Here is a 16982-nt window from a genome sequence, read left to right on the forward strand (position 1 = left end):
GTGCCCTTAAACTGCAGAGATGGAGGGGGAAGCGGCTTAGATGAGTTCAAAAAACTCCCCAGGCTCAACTCTGGTTCTGACTGCCTGAGACATGGGCAGCTGACACAGCAGACCCCGAATCCTGAGGACGTGAGGCAGGTGGGTTGGATGAGAGGGACCTGGATGTTTCGTCTGGGGCTGCTCCTCTAAGTGCAGCAGCAAAGAGGGTGGGCCTGGACTGCACGTGGTGCTGGGGAGCAGCGTGTTTGCTGTGCTTGATCATGAGCTGCTGAGAAGTTGTGACTTTCACTTTCCCTTTTGAATTCCTGGGTATATCTGGGAGGCTGGAGGACGTGTCTGGTTATTACACAGATGCACAGCTGGACGTGGGATCCACACAGCTCAGAACAGTTGGATCTTGCTCAGTCTCTGTCAGAGGAAGATCCCTTGGTAAGTTGGGGATGGTGTGACCTGCCCCCTTCTCCTTATTCTCACAATAGCTCTATAAGGGAAGGATCATTCAGCTTTTGTATATAAGTTCGGAGAGTTTATGTAATTGGTTCAGATCAGACAGGAAAGCAGCGGCCGAGCCGGGATTTGCACGAAGGCTTGAGTCTGATTGCTCCCTCCCTCCTGCTGTGCCCTTAAACTGTAGAGAGAGGTGAGGAAAACAGCTCAGATGGGTTCACAAAGCTCCCTGGGCTCAGCGCTGGTTCTGACTGCCTCAGACACAGCCAGCTGACCCCAGAAGAAAGGCGAGTGTTGGGGGTGCCCACATCTTTGGGAAATTTGAAGGAATCAAAGAAGGTGGAGGAGGGGAGGTGACCTGGAGCCCGGCATGTCCTTGTGGCCTGGCCACACCCAGACTGGCCAGAGGACGCTGCTGCTGAGGCCCAATGGGAACAACAGATTTCTTTTGAGATACAAGGAACTCAGAGGTTGTCTCACTCACCCTGAGTCTGAGCACCTACTCGTGCCAGGCCCTGTGGGGAAACTGAGGCCCTGGGAGGGGAATGTCTTGCCAGGGTCCCGTGTCAGGAGGCTGAGCAGGTAGATTATAGGACTTCACGTCTCTGGCCCTCACCTCTGTCCCTCTGTTCAGACTTCTGGGGTGATGGAGAAGAAACAGGCTGTGCTGTGTCCCTGATGGGAAGCATGGCTGAGACAGGGGAGTGAGAAGGTCACATTGCAGAATGGTGCCTGTGGCATGATGCCAGCTTTGCAATCATGAGATTCAAAAGCCACACTGTGGAATTGTGAGTATAACTACAGGAGTGAGAGCTTAGATCTCTGTGTTCATAGAAGGAGAATCAAACCTGGAAACTTTTGGATTATTAAAATCACACATTTTTGCTTCAATATCAGAGTCACAAGGCCAGATGTTGGCCTCCCCTCTGCCCTCCAAGAGCTGTGTGACTCTGGGCAAGTCACCTCCCCACCCAGCCTGAGATTCTTTCCCCTCTCAAAAACCTGATAGAGCTGCCAAAAGTCCATGAAATCAGGGGGTAATTTCTGTGAAATCTGAGTCATGGTCTTATTTGTTCTTCACCAAAAAGAGATGCCCATCAAGCTAGAAAGAAAAATTAAATTCAATTCCTTAACTGAAAGTGAAACTGAAGCTGGGCCGTGTCATCCGGAGGCTGGTTGCTTTTAGTTCAAGTAATGTCTCCTGCACCTGGGATTTCAGCCCGGCTGTGCCAGGGAGGGCGGAGGGCATCCCGGTCAGTCATAGGGGATGCAGCTGGGAACACAACAGGGTCCCCGTTGAATGTTCAGAGTCTAAAGGGGAGACAGAGGCCCAAAGAGCCACACACAGGTAGAGCTGCCTCCGGAAAGCAGAGTGCTCAGGGATCCTGGGGAGGGTTGGGGGCCGCCGCAGGGACCAGGCAGCTTTGGCTGAGTCTCTGAGGACAGGTGACTTGCACATGGTGGGGACAGTGGCGGAGGCATTCCAGGGCAAGGGAGCAGCTGAGTGAAGGCCTGAGGCCGGGGATGGGGATGGGAGGAGTAGATGGGCTCCAGGAGGCACCGAAGCAGGGCATCAGTAGGTGCCTGGATCCAAGGTGGCTGTGGTGGCAGGGAGCAGTGAGGAAGGTGGGAGCCAGAGCATCAGAGGGCCTGTGTGCCCTGCTACGGGGTTTGAACTTGACCTTGGCTTTTCACTGAAGATTCCTCAGAAGGGTGCAGTGCCACGGCTGAGGCCTCTAATTCAGTGCTGTGAGAGGCAGAGGCGGGAGGATCACGTGATGCTAGGAGTTCAAGACAGCTTGGGCGACACAGGAGATGCTGTCTCTCTGAAATTAAAAATTAACAAATTAGTCCTGCATGGTGGCGTGTGCCTGTAGTCCCAGCTACTCGGAAGGCTGAGGCAGGAGGATCACTTGAGCCCAGGGGCTCTAGGCTACAGCGAGCTATGATAGCCCCAAAGCACTCCAGACTGGGTGACAGAGCAAGACAGTTTCTCAAAAATAAAATGAAAATGACGATTTCTCAGGAAGTCATTTCGACTCCTCTTTCCCTGCCCAAGGAGGATGCCCCACAACCACTTGGAGGGAGATGCTTTGCTGAGAGTCTCTGTCCTCTGCATCTGGAGAGCTTGGCTCAGAGCTGAGGTGGGAGGGAGGGCTCCCCTTCCAGGTCACTCAGTTGGGCACCGGAATTGACCAACCTGCAGGCTCACCCATGGAGTACACACTGTGTCCTAGTCAAGCCTGAGGGGCAGTATCCAGCCTCGACCCCCAGCAGAGGCTCAGACAAGGGTGGGAGCCAGGCCAACAATGAACCAGGAGCATGGGATCCTGGATGCATCTCATCACAAATATTGGGCGTGCCCGAGGCCCCAGCTCTCTCTGCTCCTCTGCTCCTCTGCTCCCTCCTGGTCCTCCTGGTTCTCATGGCTCAGGAGATGGCATTGAGACAGCTCCCCTGGCCTAGGGGGTCACAGAGTGAACAAAGCAGGAAGAAGGGGAAGGGAAGCCCCCGCCGTCACCCCTGTCCCTTACAGCAAGAAGTGTCCAGATGCCCCTCTGCATAATCCCCTGGTGAATGCTGCCCAGGACTGGGTCCCCCTTTTACTCTTGCTGCGTAGGGGCCCTAGAAGACAGATATCTGGATACCTCGACCCTGAAACAGAGGTGGGAAGTGGAAAGAGGGAAGCGAGTGGCTTTTGAGGAGGGGGCTTTTGTGTGAGAGCTGGAGGATGGAACCTCATCAGGGGGCCCGGGAACCACTGAGCTGTTAAAATAAAGTCTGCAAACAAAGACCAGCTGCTGGAAGTGGGTGTGCCAGGGAGTGTACAGAGACACGGTGAGAAAAGAACAATGGTGATTTTGGAGCCGCCCCTAACTGTGATGGGCCTGAAGCGGTGTTATTATTATTTATAGTATCATTATTAGTCATTTTCGTCTTGTTTGTACACTCCCTCCATCTCTCCTCTCCACCTTTTCCTAATATTGTATCACCAGTTTTATGTCCTCCATTAGCAACTTTGTAGCTGTAAACAATTTACTTACAACTTTCTTTCTTATACTTTCAGTTTTACCTAATATTTCTTGACTCCCCTCTTTAAAAGATGACAATATTAATCCCCCTTCTCCTTCGTTCAGTGCTTCACATCCCAACTGCTACCTTTGTGCTTTAAAGTTTGTACTAATCGGTAACAAGTATATTTAGTTCTCATATTTATATGCTCTGTTCTGTTCTCAAAGTTAAAAATCAAACAAGGGTGTTTGCATTTTGTGATGTTTTAAATAGTATTTACTGTGGAGCTGAGTCGTCCACCATGTTTGCACATGCTTTGTGGCACAGCTTTACTTTCTCCTGACGTTTCTAATTGCCTTTGTTTTTATTTTTCTCCTTTGTACTGCTTGCCTTCATTTCCTCAGTTTCTCTCAAACTGTGAATCCTTTGAGGTATTCTATCGAGTCCCCTTTCCCCACAGAACCATTCCCTTTTTATTCCATCCTGGACTGGTTGTTCTGTAGGCCTACTGCATGCCCCACCGTGATCCTCAGATTCCCTTCTCTCTGGGTTGATTTTCCTGTTTTCTGGATCCCATGTCTTTTTCTTTCTTGGTTATCCCCAGCTGCTCTCCATGGATGCACGACACACACACACACACACACACACACACACACACACCCTTTCTTCCTTCCTGCCGGCTCATTCTCAAGCAGCTTTCTTAGAACACCCTGTGACCCTGTGCCTGGTAACTTTTCTATTCCCCATATAGCTCCTTTTTCTCTGTCATCTTTTTGGTTTATTTTCTGGAGGATTTCTGCGACTTTCTTTCACATGGTCTCTCTAGACTTGTTTATTTGATCATCACCTTTCAGTTTCCAGAAAATCTTTTTTTTGTTTGTTTCATTGATTTTTCTTCTTTTCTGTATATCTTGTTCTAAGTTTATGAATAAAATATTTTTTAATCTCCCCGAGGACATGGGTTTGAGATTTAAAAAATTACTTGTTTGTTCTGGACTCCTTTTGTATTTGGTCATCTTGGTCTGTTTCCCCACTTTCACCTTTCTCCAATTTCTAATCCTAGATCTATTCATATTGAACGGGGGGCAGGTCTACTGGCAGTCTTCCCTGTAGAAATGGTGATTCCCTGTAGGGTGATTGGGAACCCACTGAAGTGTCAGAATACAAAGATATTATTTCTGGGACATATTGCTTCAGTCATGAACTCTCTGATTTTTTTCACTGGTGTAGACTCAAGGCTGGCATGAATCCCATATGGCATGTGGGCCTGGTGAACTCCTCCCCTCTCCGAGGCTCTGCCTAGTAGACCACTCTGCCTGGCTGGATGCCCTCTCGGCATTGCTGTGGTTCACAGCTCCCTTCACCCCTCTTTATTCAGTTGTCATTTCTTCAGCCAGTTCTGTTTTCCAACATCTGTTGACGTCTCTGATCTCCTGTTGCCCTCATTTAAATTTTCACTGGCAGCAGAGGGTGCAGAGGCAGTGCGTGAGTTCTTGAGTCCATCTGTCTGGGTGGGAACCCAGTCTTTACTGCGTAGTAGATTCTGAGCTTGGGCAAGTCACTGAACATCTGTTTCAGTTTTCTTACCTGGAAATGGAAATACCGATGGTACACACTTCCTAGGTTCTTGGAAGAGTTCTGTGAGTTACTATTTATAAAATTTAGAGCAATTAGTGGTGCAAAATCCACCAATGTTTGCCCACATTAACATTAAGTGCCATTATACCTGTAAGTGCCTTGACTATGGCTGCAGTTTGATCTCAGGAGGGGAGGTTGATAAATGCTCTTCTGTCTTCTTAAAACAGTGCCTAAAGATGATTAATATGATTAACATTTGCTATTTTCCCTCACCTCCCAAGGTAAGATAATCAGGAGCAGAATGTGAAGAACTTTCCTCTATATAAAGATCAGCATTTATTCAGGCCAGGTGTGGTGGCTCATGTTTGTAATCCAGCACTTTAGAGGGCAGGGTGGGAGGATCCCCTAAGGCCAGGATTTTGCCACCAGCCTGGGCTGCATACTAGGAGCGAGACCTTGTCTCAAGGAATAAAGGTGTTTTGTTTTGTTTTGTTTTGTTTTGTTTTGTTTTCCTGAAGAAAAGACTACTGAGAGCCAGTAAGACTGAAAGAATGGACATCTTCATATCCTGTTAGTTTGAGTGTGAATTGGTACAGTTTGCATACAGAGTGGCTCTAGGTATACAAACTTTTGAGATGTTAATAGCTTTTGACCTAGTCATTCTACTCTTACAAATATCTTAAGGAAATAATCTCAAATGTGAGCAGTTTTACGTGAAGGAGGATATCTTTGTAGCATGATTTATGAAGAATTAGAAACACCCTAAGGTCCATCAGCTAGGGGAGGACAGCAGAGGGGACAGGGGAGCATCAGGAGGGCTCGGCAGCCACAGCAGGGGCTGGGCCAGCATCTGGCAGGATCCAGGTCTTTGTGGGACAAAGAATCTTAGAGAAGCAACGGGAACACAGGCTGTTCACTGCAGCACCAGTGAATTCACCAAGACGAAGAGTTGAGCAGAGGGTGTGAGACATGGATTTGCAATGAGGAGTCATGTACCATGCGCGTGTATACATGACTCAATATTGTATATTTAAGGGAATAGGGCACAGTCACTGAAGACATGAGATTGAAGCAGAAGTCCTGGCTCTAGCACTATTGTAAAAATACCGGCAAGTTCCCTAACTTTTGTGGATTCCTCTGTGTTTGAATGGGAAAGTGGTACCCATCTCCTGGCCTGTGTGTGATCATTGAATGAGACACATGTAAGAGGCCCTGCACATCACTCAAATACACACTGGCTATCACCAGCTAGTTATCACACATGTTCCCAGGCCCAGGTCATTGTCAGAATGTTCCTTCCCATCTCTATTCCTGTGTATAGACTCTGTAGTTTCTGTAATGGTCAGATGGCTGCCCCTCCTCTGATTATCTTCTCCTCATACCCCTAGAGGACAAGAGGACCCTGCCTTGGTGTGACAGTGAGGGAAGAGGAAGCTGGAGCGGGGTGGGTTTCTGTAAATACTAGCTGGCAGGGCCCCAGGAGATAGAGAAACACTCTGGACATTTGCTGCTACCACAGAGGGATCTGCAAAGACCCAGCCCCTCCAGCCTCCCTCTGTACACAGGTGGCTCACATTCGATTCCACAATTTGTTTTCTCCTTCTGAAGGGTTAAGAAAAACATTCCAGTCTGGACAGTGACTGGAGAGCTCCAAGGAAAGCCCCTCGGTAACCCGGCTGCTGGCACCATGAACCCAGGTAGGCTCGCTTCCTCTTCCCTGGCTAGTTCCTACTCGCACCTAGAATGGAGGGTGGCACCTCCACAGCTGAGTGAGCCCCAGAGGAACCCAGATGGAGAAGGAGGCCGATGAATCTGCCCAGAGCTCAAGAGAGGTCACATGGAGTCCCCCAACTTAGGGGTCTGTGGGGGCATCTGCATCCTGACCTCTCTTCAGGGGGGGCACGGCCCAGGTGCCCACTTCCTCCCTACCCTGGCACCCAGCAAATGACTCCAGTGGAGCAGGACAGCCATGAGGAAGTGGAAAGAGCAGGGGAGGGGAGTGGGGAAAGAACAGGGTCCAGGAGGAGGGGAGGGGTGGGAGAGGAGGTTGACCTGCAGCCCTGATCTCTTATTTACCGCTCTGCTCCCTGCTGACCCTGGGTTGTTTCCAGCAGAGGCCGGTCCCCTCCCTCCAGCTCTTGCCCTGCACCAGCCCCTGTGTTCTGAGTGGCCCTGTGGGAATGTATCATGCTTGACCCAGCTTCCAACTTAAATGGACCCTGGTCTGGCCTTTGCCACGTCCCTTTTGTGTGACCTGGAGCTCCTTACCTCCCCTCTCGTGTACCATGAGAATAATATTTCCCCATGTTGTCATGAAGATCAAATATTACAAGGGTACCTGGCCTGGCCAAAGCTTGCCACACAGTAGGGCCTCCCTAAGAATTAGTTTCCATCCCCTCTGTCTTCTCTATCTATCCCCTGTTGATTCCAGGTGGAAGCCACCCAGTCCCCCCAGCTATGTTAGGGCACCCACCCTGCACTGCCCATCACAAACACCTGCTGACCAGGGATGACTGCCTCAGGCAGGGCCTCATTCCCATGATCTCAGATACCCCTTGTCAAAGAAAAATCTGAGGCACAGTAACATTTATTTGAATAAGAAGGAATTCATGAATTGAGAAAACCAAACTGGAGGAGGCTTCATGTTATGATGAAAAAGTGTCGGAGACAAATATTTATTGAGTAAATATGAAACTGCAATAAGGACATTATTTGATTGGTTGCAGTTACAAAACTGCCTGTTCTGATTTACCTTTTTGGAAAATTCCTGGTCACATTGGTGCTGGTAGGTTTAGGAAGGTCCCCGAATCCAGGTGAGACCAGACCTTAGCCTTGTCCAGGTTTTTGACTCCATTGAGAGAAAAAATTTGAGTCAAAGAAAAAGCAAATCAGCTGCAAAGCAGAAGCACAGGCTCAGGGATGGGAGTGCAGGTGGATTCAGAAGAGCCATTCGGGCCCAGTGGGGTTTGGGGTTTCTGTCTTTGATGGTTTATTAAATTAAGGGGTTGGAGTCTGGGGAGGACTCTCTTGCTGGCTTGTGGCAGCTGCCTTTGCGCTGTGTGCTTACCTGGCCTTATTGTTTCTCTTTCTTTTCTTACAATAGGACACTAGCCCTGTAATAGATTAGAGCCCTACCCTTGTGATCTCATTCAGTCTTAATTGCTTCCTTAAAGGCCCAATCTTCAAATATAGTCACTCGAGTTTAGGGCTTCAGCATATGAATTTTGGGGGCCCACAATCCCTCTATAGCACTGATGACTCCATCAAACATGTCCCACATCACAGCTGTCCAGGAAAAATTAACATGTAATCACCTTATATGCAATGGCTGTTATGCTCCCCTACACTATCATCCAACCTTATTCTTTCTTCTTTCCAACTAGAGAGCAGCATCTTTATTGAGGATTGCCTTAAGTATTTCCAGGAAAAAGTGAGCAGAGAGAATCTGCTACAACTGCTGACTGACAATGAAGCCTGGAACAGATTTGTGGCTGCTGCTGAACTGCCCAGGTAAGCTCCATGGGGTTAACTCCACTGGGCGCCCCAGCGATGCCACTCAGATCTCCCCTGGGCTGGTTTTCCCTGACAGGCACACCTCCTCCAGGCAGCCCCCTCTGCTGGGCTTGAGGATGACCTTCTCAGCACTCCAGGAGGAATATTTCCTCCATGTCCTTCGCTGGCAGTGAGTAGCCTCAGGCTGAGGGGAGGGGAAGCCCACAGGGACAGGGTCATTTCTGCCATCTGCTGGTGATGGGAACTTTGCCAGTTACTTTCTCACTTTCAGCCTTTCTTCATCCATGGAGTTTTATTGTGAGAAAAATGAGATCATGCATGTAAAGTGCTTAGCATAATGACTGACACATAGTAGGTGCAAGTTAACATTAACATCTTACAAGCTTGGTGGAAAGAGACCAGGGTTAAGGGTCTTCTTCTTGAAGATGGGAGCCCAGCAGGACTTCCTTTGGGACAAGTCAGAAAAATCCTGACCTAACCGATGTGTGTTCCTGGGGATGCTGGCTGGGGCCTTTTTTCTCATCTGAGGAATTCCACAAACATGGCAGGACTCTTCTGCTGGTCCAGGATGCTGAGAGGCTGGAGTGGGATCGGACAGCACTGGGTCTCTTCCTGGCTCTGTCTGTGCCTAGTTCCTGGGCTCTGGGCTTATGTCATGGAGACTGGGAACTGTCATCTGTCCAATAGGAATAGCAACTCAATGTGATAGGAGTGTGGTGAAGGCCTTAGAGTCAACTCCAGGTCAAAGGTGGGGAACCAAGGACTAAGATCCTGCCGAAAGGCCCAGAGAGACAAGGACCAGTGTCAGAGCCTGGAGTCAGGTTGGAGCAAGAGTCAGCCTTGGTTTTGTAGGATAAGCAGGAAGGCTGGGGCACCAGGGCTGGGACTAGGGTGTGGCAAGAGAGGCACCAACGGCTTGAAACTTAAGGAGGTCATGAACTTGCAGAGGACACGTGAGTGGCAGAGGGATATTTCTTCCCTGTCTGGATGATCCTAACACTCATGGGCATACAGGGTCATGGTTGCCTGTGTCTCTCACACCATGCCTGGGAACTGGCAAGTTCTGGGCTACCCTTTGAGAACTTCTTCTCTTCTACACAGAGAAGCTCCTTACCATGGTATGCCTTAGTGACCATTTCCAAAGTAGAAAGAGTTGCTGTCAATTTGTGTAATTTCAGGGGTACTGAGCAGACTCACAACTTCCCAACCAAGGAGGAAAACACTTCCTCTACCATCTTGTCCAAATTCAGGTCTTTTCAGCATTAGCAATTCATATAGATGGTTCTGAAAGTGTCTTGAGTCTCCTACAGGTTCCATAAAATTGCACATGGCCTTGGTGTGCACACAGGTGAAGCAGTCACTGCTAAGGCATCAGTTAGGCTGGTGACACCTGCGAGCGAGACCTGGAAGGTTGGGGGTGCAGATGGTAGGTCAGGAGGCAGTAAGGTGGCTGGAGAGTCCATGTGGAACCAGAATGAATAGCCAGATCTCCCACTCCAGTCAACTGGGGCAGTGGTCGGACCCAGTAGCCTTCAGCCAGGTGAAACGGCACAAGGCATTGGAAGGGAGCAGATGCCAGGCAAAGTGATCTCCTGTCTCTCTGAGGTTTTGCTTTGTTTGAATTCAAAGTACTCAGAGATAGCCAGACTGCAATGTCTGAGGGCACCCTTACCTTTGACACCACCTGCAAATTAATAGGGATTCCTAAAATCCTCCTTAGATTTTATAATTCACTAGAAGGACTCACATAACTCACTGAAAACTGCTATTGCACGATCGTGGTTTATCACAGGGAAAGGACACAGATTAAAATCAGCCTAAGGAAGAGACACACGGGGCAGAGTCTGGGAGGGTTTCAGGTATGAATCTTCATTGTCCTCAGGACGCTGTGTTCTCCTGTGTGAATGTGGGACAAAACACACAGTATGTTGCCAACCAGGGAAGTTCACCCAGTTAAGAAAAAATTCCTGTGAATCAAATTACATGAGGAAGGAAGTCTTTATTTCAGGATTGTTCTTATAGGGGAGGGAGACTGAGCCCAGCTCCGAATACAGTAAAGACAGAGGGCGAGTCACAGCCAACACCTGAGTGAGGGTCGGCAGATGGAACAGGACTGAGAGGAGACACCAGAGTGGGGGGGTTTGTGCTAAACTGGCCTAACAGGATTCTCGCTAAAGGCAGGTCAGACACTCATCCATCAATGGTGGGGGTGAGAAGCATGATCAGATAGCAAAGGGTGCTCAGAGAGCAAGCGGGGAGGACCCTCCCTAAACTGATCTGGGGCGATTCTTGCTGAGCCGGGGTGGTGCAAGTCCAGAAAGCAGTGGGTGGGTGTGGAAGGCCAAGGTCGGTGTCTAGTGGAGAAGAAGCTCTGAAGAGCCCAGCTGGAGTTGGTCAAGGAGAAAGTCTTTCTCAACCCAGGCCTTAGTGTCTAGAGTATTTGATGAGGCTGGCTCACAAGCTGCCCTCAGCCCCTCCCTGAGATCTCACACCTTTAGTCCCCAAATCCTCTGGAAGTCAGGAAAGACACCAAATAGCCCCAAACCCTATCATCCATCACATTGCTATACTGTCCCGTGGCCAAATCACCAGACAAAGAAAGATGTTCCTACCAGGCAGGACATTCCAGGAGCCTGGAGATCACTTCCTAGGAGCTGCGGACAAAGGGAAGGCCTCTCTTTGGGTAAAGTTCATGCTCCACTTTGCTGCCATCCTGGGAATAAGGTCTCTTTGTCCCACTCTCACTGCTCTTCGTTCATCTGCAGAGTTTCCCCTCTCCAAACACTTTGGCAGTCGCGGTGTTGACCTGCCCTTGAGTGAGGAGGCATCTTTATCAAACACCTACCATGAAAGAGCATCTGAGATGCCTTTAAGATATTTATTTCCATATGGAATAAGTACTGAGGAGTATCTATGATAAACATAACGTGTTTGAGTTTGAAAGGAAATTCTCTTCATTTGTAAAATTTTTTTCTATTTGATTGATAGTGGAAGCTCTGCAATTTACACAGGATAGAGATCGCATGGAGCTCATTTCACAGACAGGGAAACTGCATTTCCTAATCCTTTAACCTTTCCTTGTGCAGGGATGAGGCAGATGAGCTCCGTAAAGCTCTGAACAAGCTTGCACGTCACATGGTCATGAAGGACAAAAATCGCCACGATAAAGACCAGCAGCACAGGCAGTGGTTTTTGAAAGAGTTTCCTCGGTTGAAAAGGGAGCTTGAGGATCACATAAGGATGCTCCGTGCCCTTGCAGAGGAGGTTCAGCAGGTCCACAGAGGCACCACCATCGCCAATGTGGTGTTCAACTCTCTTGGCACTACTGCTGGCATCCTGACCCTCCTCGGCCTGGGTCTGGCACCTGCCTCTGGAGGAGCCAGTCTTATGCTCACGAACACTGGCCTGGGTTTGGGAACAGCAGCTGCTGCGGGTGGGATTGCCAGCAGTGCGGTGGAACTAGTAGAGAATTGGCGGGCACGAACCCAAGCCTGCAACTTGGACCAAAGAGACACTGATGTAACAAAGATGACGAAGGAGTTTGCGTTTGGGAACGCACCCAACGCTCTTACCTTACTTAACAATGCTTACGAAGCCACACGAAGGATTGGGAGGGACATCGGAGCCATCAGACAAGCCAGAGCCAACTCTCAGTTAGGAGCGTACACCCCACCCCCCCAGGTCATTGGGCGAATCTCAGCTGAAGGCAGTGAACAGGTTGAGAGGGTTGCTGAAGGCCCCGCCCTGGCAATTAGCCAAGGAAACATGATCTTGGGTGCAGCCACTGGAGGCATCTTTCTTCTGCTGGATGTGGTCAGCCTTACATATGAGTCAAAGCACTTGATTGAGGGGGCAAAGTCAGAGTCAGCTGAGGAGATGAAGAAGCGGGCTCAGGAGATGGAGGGGAAGCTCAACTTTCTCACCAAGATCTATGAGATGCTGCAGCCGGACCAAGACCAGTGACCCCAGAGCAGTGCAGCCACCAGGGGAGAAATGCCGGGCACAGGCCAGGACAAAATGCAGATTTTTTTTTTTTTTGAGACGGAGTCTTGCTCTATCGCCCAGGCTGGAGTGCAGTGGCACAATCTCGGCTCACTGCAAGCTCCGCCTCCTGGGTTCACACGATTCTCCTGCCTCAGTCTCCCGAGTAGCTGGGACTACAGACACCTGCCACCATGACCGGCTAATTTTTTGTATTTTTATTGGAGATGGGGTTTCACTGTGTTAGCCACGATGGTCTCGATCTCCTGACCTCGTGATCTTCCCACCTCGGCCTCCCAAAGTACTGGGATTACAGGCATGAGCCACTGTGCCTGGCCAAAATGCAGACGTTTTTATTAGGTGGATAAACAGGGTGAGGTAAAGTTTATGGAACTGAGTGTTAGTGACTTTGGCATTTCTGTAGCTGACCACAGCAAGGGAGGGGTTAATGCAGATGGCAAGTGCACCAAGGAGAAGGCAGGAACGCTGGAGCCTGGAATAAGGGAGGAGAGGGGACTGGAGAGTGTGGGGAATAGGAAGAAGTTTCCTTTAGACTAACGAATATATTGGGGGGAGGAATAGAGGGGAGGTGTGCAGGAACCAGCAATGAGAAGGCCTGGAAAAGAAAGAGCTGAAAATGCAGAAAGCCAAAGAGTTAGAACTTTTGGATACAGCAGAAGAAACAGCGGCTCCACTACCGACCTGCCCCCGGTTCGATGTCCTTCTAAGAATGAAGTCTTTCCCTGCTGATGGTCCCCTGCCCTGTCTTTCCAGCATCCACTCTCTCTTGTCCTCCTGGAAGTGTATCTCAGTCAGCCAGTTGCTTCTTGATGATGGCGGTGGTGGTGGTGGTTGTAGTGTGATGGATCCCCTTTAGGTTATTTAGGGGTATATGTCCCCTGCTTGAACCCTGAAGGCCAGGTAATGAGCCATGGCTATTGTCCCCAGCTGAGGACCAGGTGTCTCTAAAAACCCAAACATCCTGGACAGTATGCGAGAACCTACCAAGAAGAACAGTCTCATTACTCATATACAGTAGGCAAAGAGACAGAAAATTAACTGAAAAGCAGTTTAGAGACTGGGGGAGGCCGGATCTCTAGCGCCATCCTGCTGAGTGCCCTGTGTGTAAGTCCTAATAAACTCACCTACTCACCAAGCTGGACTTCATCGAGTCATTCCTTGGTCTCCTGGCTCCTTTCCCGCTTTGGGAGAAAGTTCCTTTCTGAAGTTTTTGTCTGAACAGTGGTAAAGGTGATGGTGATGATGTCAGCAGACAGCAGGAGGACTTGACAAATGTCAGCCCTGCTTGGGGCCAGGGTACACTGAGGGAACGATGACATTCCAGTGAAACTCCAAATTCTGTATTGGAAAAGTCATTCATTTGTGAAGAAAAATAAAAGGAGGCTGGGCACGGTGGCTTAGGCCTGTAATCCTGGCACTTTGGGAGGCCGAGGCGGGTGGATCACCTGAGGTCAGTAGTTGGAGACCAGCCAGGACAACACAGTGAAACCCCTTCTCTACTAAAAATACAAAAATTAGCTGGGCATGGTGGTGGGTGCCTGTAATCTTAGCTACTAAGGAGGCTGAGGCAGGCGGATTGCTTGAACTCAAGAGGTGGAGGTTGCAGTGAGCCGAGATGGCGCCACTGCACTCCAGTCTGGGAGACAGAGTGAGACTCCATCCCCCACCCCCCGCCCCCCCAAAAAAAAAACAAGGAAGAGAAAAGCAAAAACAGATGCCAGGAACCAATCAAGGAACTTTGTGGTGCATTGAGGAGATGAACCAGCCTGCAGTCAAGAGACCCTGCCTCTCTGAGCCTCAGTTTCCTCATCAGCTGGGAAAGAGGGGCTGGACAAGATGATACCTCAGGTCCACCTGGCTCTCTCCTCTTGCGTTCTGGAGACTTGGGTTCAAGCAACACTGATCTATGCCTGTGCCTTTGTGGTGCTGATGGATGGGTTCCCCTGGGCTCTGGGGGCCTGACTTCACTTCCTCATGATTCTTCTTCCAGGGACTCGGGGAGTTAGGCCTCCATGGCCCCTTCTGCTTGCTCTTCTGGTCGGTAATTTCTGGGCGACCCCAGTGCCCAGTGGCCCCTGAGGCACTCAGGGAAAGCTTGTAGACATCTGGCTTGGCCCGAGTGCAGGCGTGGTCTTCATCTAGCAGCCAGGGCCCACGAATGACATGGGTCAGACAAGGCTGACTAAGATCAGAGGGGCCTGTGTGTAGGTTGAGAGCAAGTCCATGAGAAATAGAGGAACAGAGAGAGATACCCAGACAGCAAACACCCTCATCCAGTCTGCAAACACCCTCATCCAGTCTGCAAACACCCTCATCCAGTCAGCCCTCTCATTTCACCCAGACTCCTGCAAAAGCTTCCAGAATGGTCTTTGCTGTTACACAGCCCTTGCCGCTATCCCAGCCCGTCCTCCACACTGGGCCAATTTGACCCGTAAGAACATAGATTTCTTCAAGCACCTGCCTCCATGTCTTCAATGGCTTCCTATTACTCTTAGCACAAAGGCCCAGAGCCTTCATGCTGTCTAATGTAGGCTGCTGTGGCCTGACCTCCCCTGAAGGGAGAGCCCTAGGCAAGGCTCCCAGGCAGAGGATTTGTTTGGGAAGTGATTCTAGGAGCAGGACTGGGGTAGTGGGAGGAGTGACACAGAGAAGGACGGAAGACTGATGCCGGGAGAAATTCTTGATAGGGTCACCCATGTGGGCGATTAGAGACCTCCTAAGGAGTCTTCAAGGAGCATCCTCAGAATGTTCCTCTACAGGGAGGAGAGAGGGAGGCCCGTAACCACTGCTCCTGTCCCCCATGGCCTTGCCCCAGTGGACATTAATTATCTGTATTTCCATGTATAGAGCCTGTGGGCACCTTGGCTGGAGCCCGGAGCAGGAGCAAGAGATACAGAATGCACAAAATCACCACAGAACCTCTCCTAAGTCACTCATAAATTGCACCCAGGGCCTACTTAGTCCTTTTTTGTGTAGCATCCTGCAGAACACTTGGCTCAGTCCCTGTAACTCTCCATCAGCCAAGGTTTCCCTGACCTTCGGTTGGTTGGTCTATTTCTTCCTGATGAAGTCAAAACAGCTATGGCTACCGACTTGCCTAACACCCCAACAATACGTTTCATTTGTTTGTCAATTGTTCGTGAGTTCTTGGATAATTCAAATTCTTTTCATACATTTCACCTAGGCTTTGAATGTTTCCGGCACTGAGTAATTTACTTCTTCAGTGATCTATCCACCATTTGCCCTGACACTTAGAGTTGAAATGCCACCATGCTACCTGCATTTGATGCAATTCCACTGTACTGCTAGTATTGGTTAAAAATTTTTCAGTTGCAAGCAACAGAAACAGAATCTATCTGTCTTAAACAAACTAGAAGATTCATTGGATGAGAACTAGGGCAGGTCAGAGAATGGAAGGAAGAACAAAATCTACAGAATTCGGAAGGACAGGAGCAGACCATTACCAACATCAGGAAAGTATGGTTTGCCCTTTCAGGGCTCTGTCCACACCTGGCTTAGCTCCATACACTTTTATTCCTAGTGTCTCTGATTAAAGTTTCACATTCTCAAATGACAGAATAGCTTGGGTTAGTGACTCTTCTTGAACTAATCAGTCAGGCTATGGTATCAGAGAAGAAGAAGGCCGGGCGCGGTAGCTCACGCCTGTAATCCCAGCACTTTGGGAGGCCGAGGCGGGCAGATCACAAGGTCAGGAGATCGAGACCATCCTGGCTAACACGGTGAAACCCCATCTCTATTAAAAATACAAAAACAAAAATTAGCTGGGCGTAGTGGCGGGCGCCTGTAGTCCCAGCTACTCAGGAGGCTGAGGCAGGAGAATGGCGTGAACCCGGGAGGTGGAGTTTGCAGTGAGCCGAGATGGCGCCACTGCACTGCAGCCTGGTCAACAGAGCGAGACTCCGTCTCAAAAAAAAAAAAAGAAAGAAGTATTGTCCCCATTTGACAAAGAAGAAACTGAGATGCAGGAGGTTTAGGTAACTCGTCCAAGGTAGAAAGCCTGGATCCAAACCCAAGTTTATCCGACGGCTCTTTTGGAGTCCTTGTTCCCCTGAAGAATGGAGAGGGAGGTGGGAGAGTGAGGATTCTCCAGGCTCAGCGTGGTTTCCCAGACTACTTGGGGCATGGCCAGGTGACCTCAGAAGGCAGCAGCCATGGACCATGCGCATTTCTCTGGGCACTTTGGAGGAAGCAAAGTAGGTAGAGGTAGGACATGGAAGACTGGAGACCTGGCCCTTTGTCGCAGTCCCAGTCCCCTGGCCTGGTCCCATGGGAATGGACTTGGGTGACATCATTAATGAGACGTGGGTCAGAACCGCCCCCAGGAACTTGCCCCCTTCTAGGCTACTCCTAGGATGCTGCTAGTAAGGCCTGGCAGGGGGAGAGGATTTCTTTTTTTTGAGACAGAGTTT

General features: G+C 49.7%; 1 protein-coding gene across 1 annotated transcript; it reads left to right on the forward strand.

Annotated features, from left to right (window-relative positions):
- Window positions 1–351: 351 nt before the first annotated feature.
- Window positions 352–13033, forward strand: LOC100607813 (apolipoprotein L2). Its single transcript, XM_030815638.1, is given in 7 exon segments — window positions 352–429; window positions 2685–2727; window positions 2730–2806; window positions 6426–6481; window positions 6646–6734; window positions 8421–8547; window positions 11637–13033. Coding segments are annotated over 7 exon segments (1347 nt in total). The 3' UTR covers window positions 12514–13033.
- The last annotated feature ends 3949 nt before the right edge of the window (window positions 13034–16982 follow it).

This window comes from Nomascus leucogenys, chromosome 7b, assembly GCF_006542625.1.
Source record: "Nomascus leucogenys isolate Asia chromosome 7b, Asia_NLE_v1, whole genome shotgun sequence".
NCBI classification, from domain to species: domain Eukaryota; kingdom Metazoa; phylum Chordata; class Mammalia; order Primates; family Hylobatidae; genus Nomascus; species Nomascus leucogenys.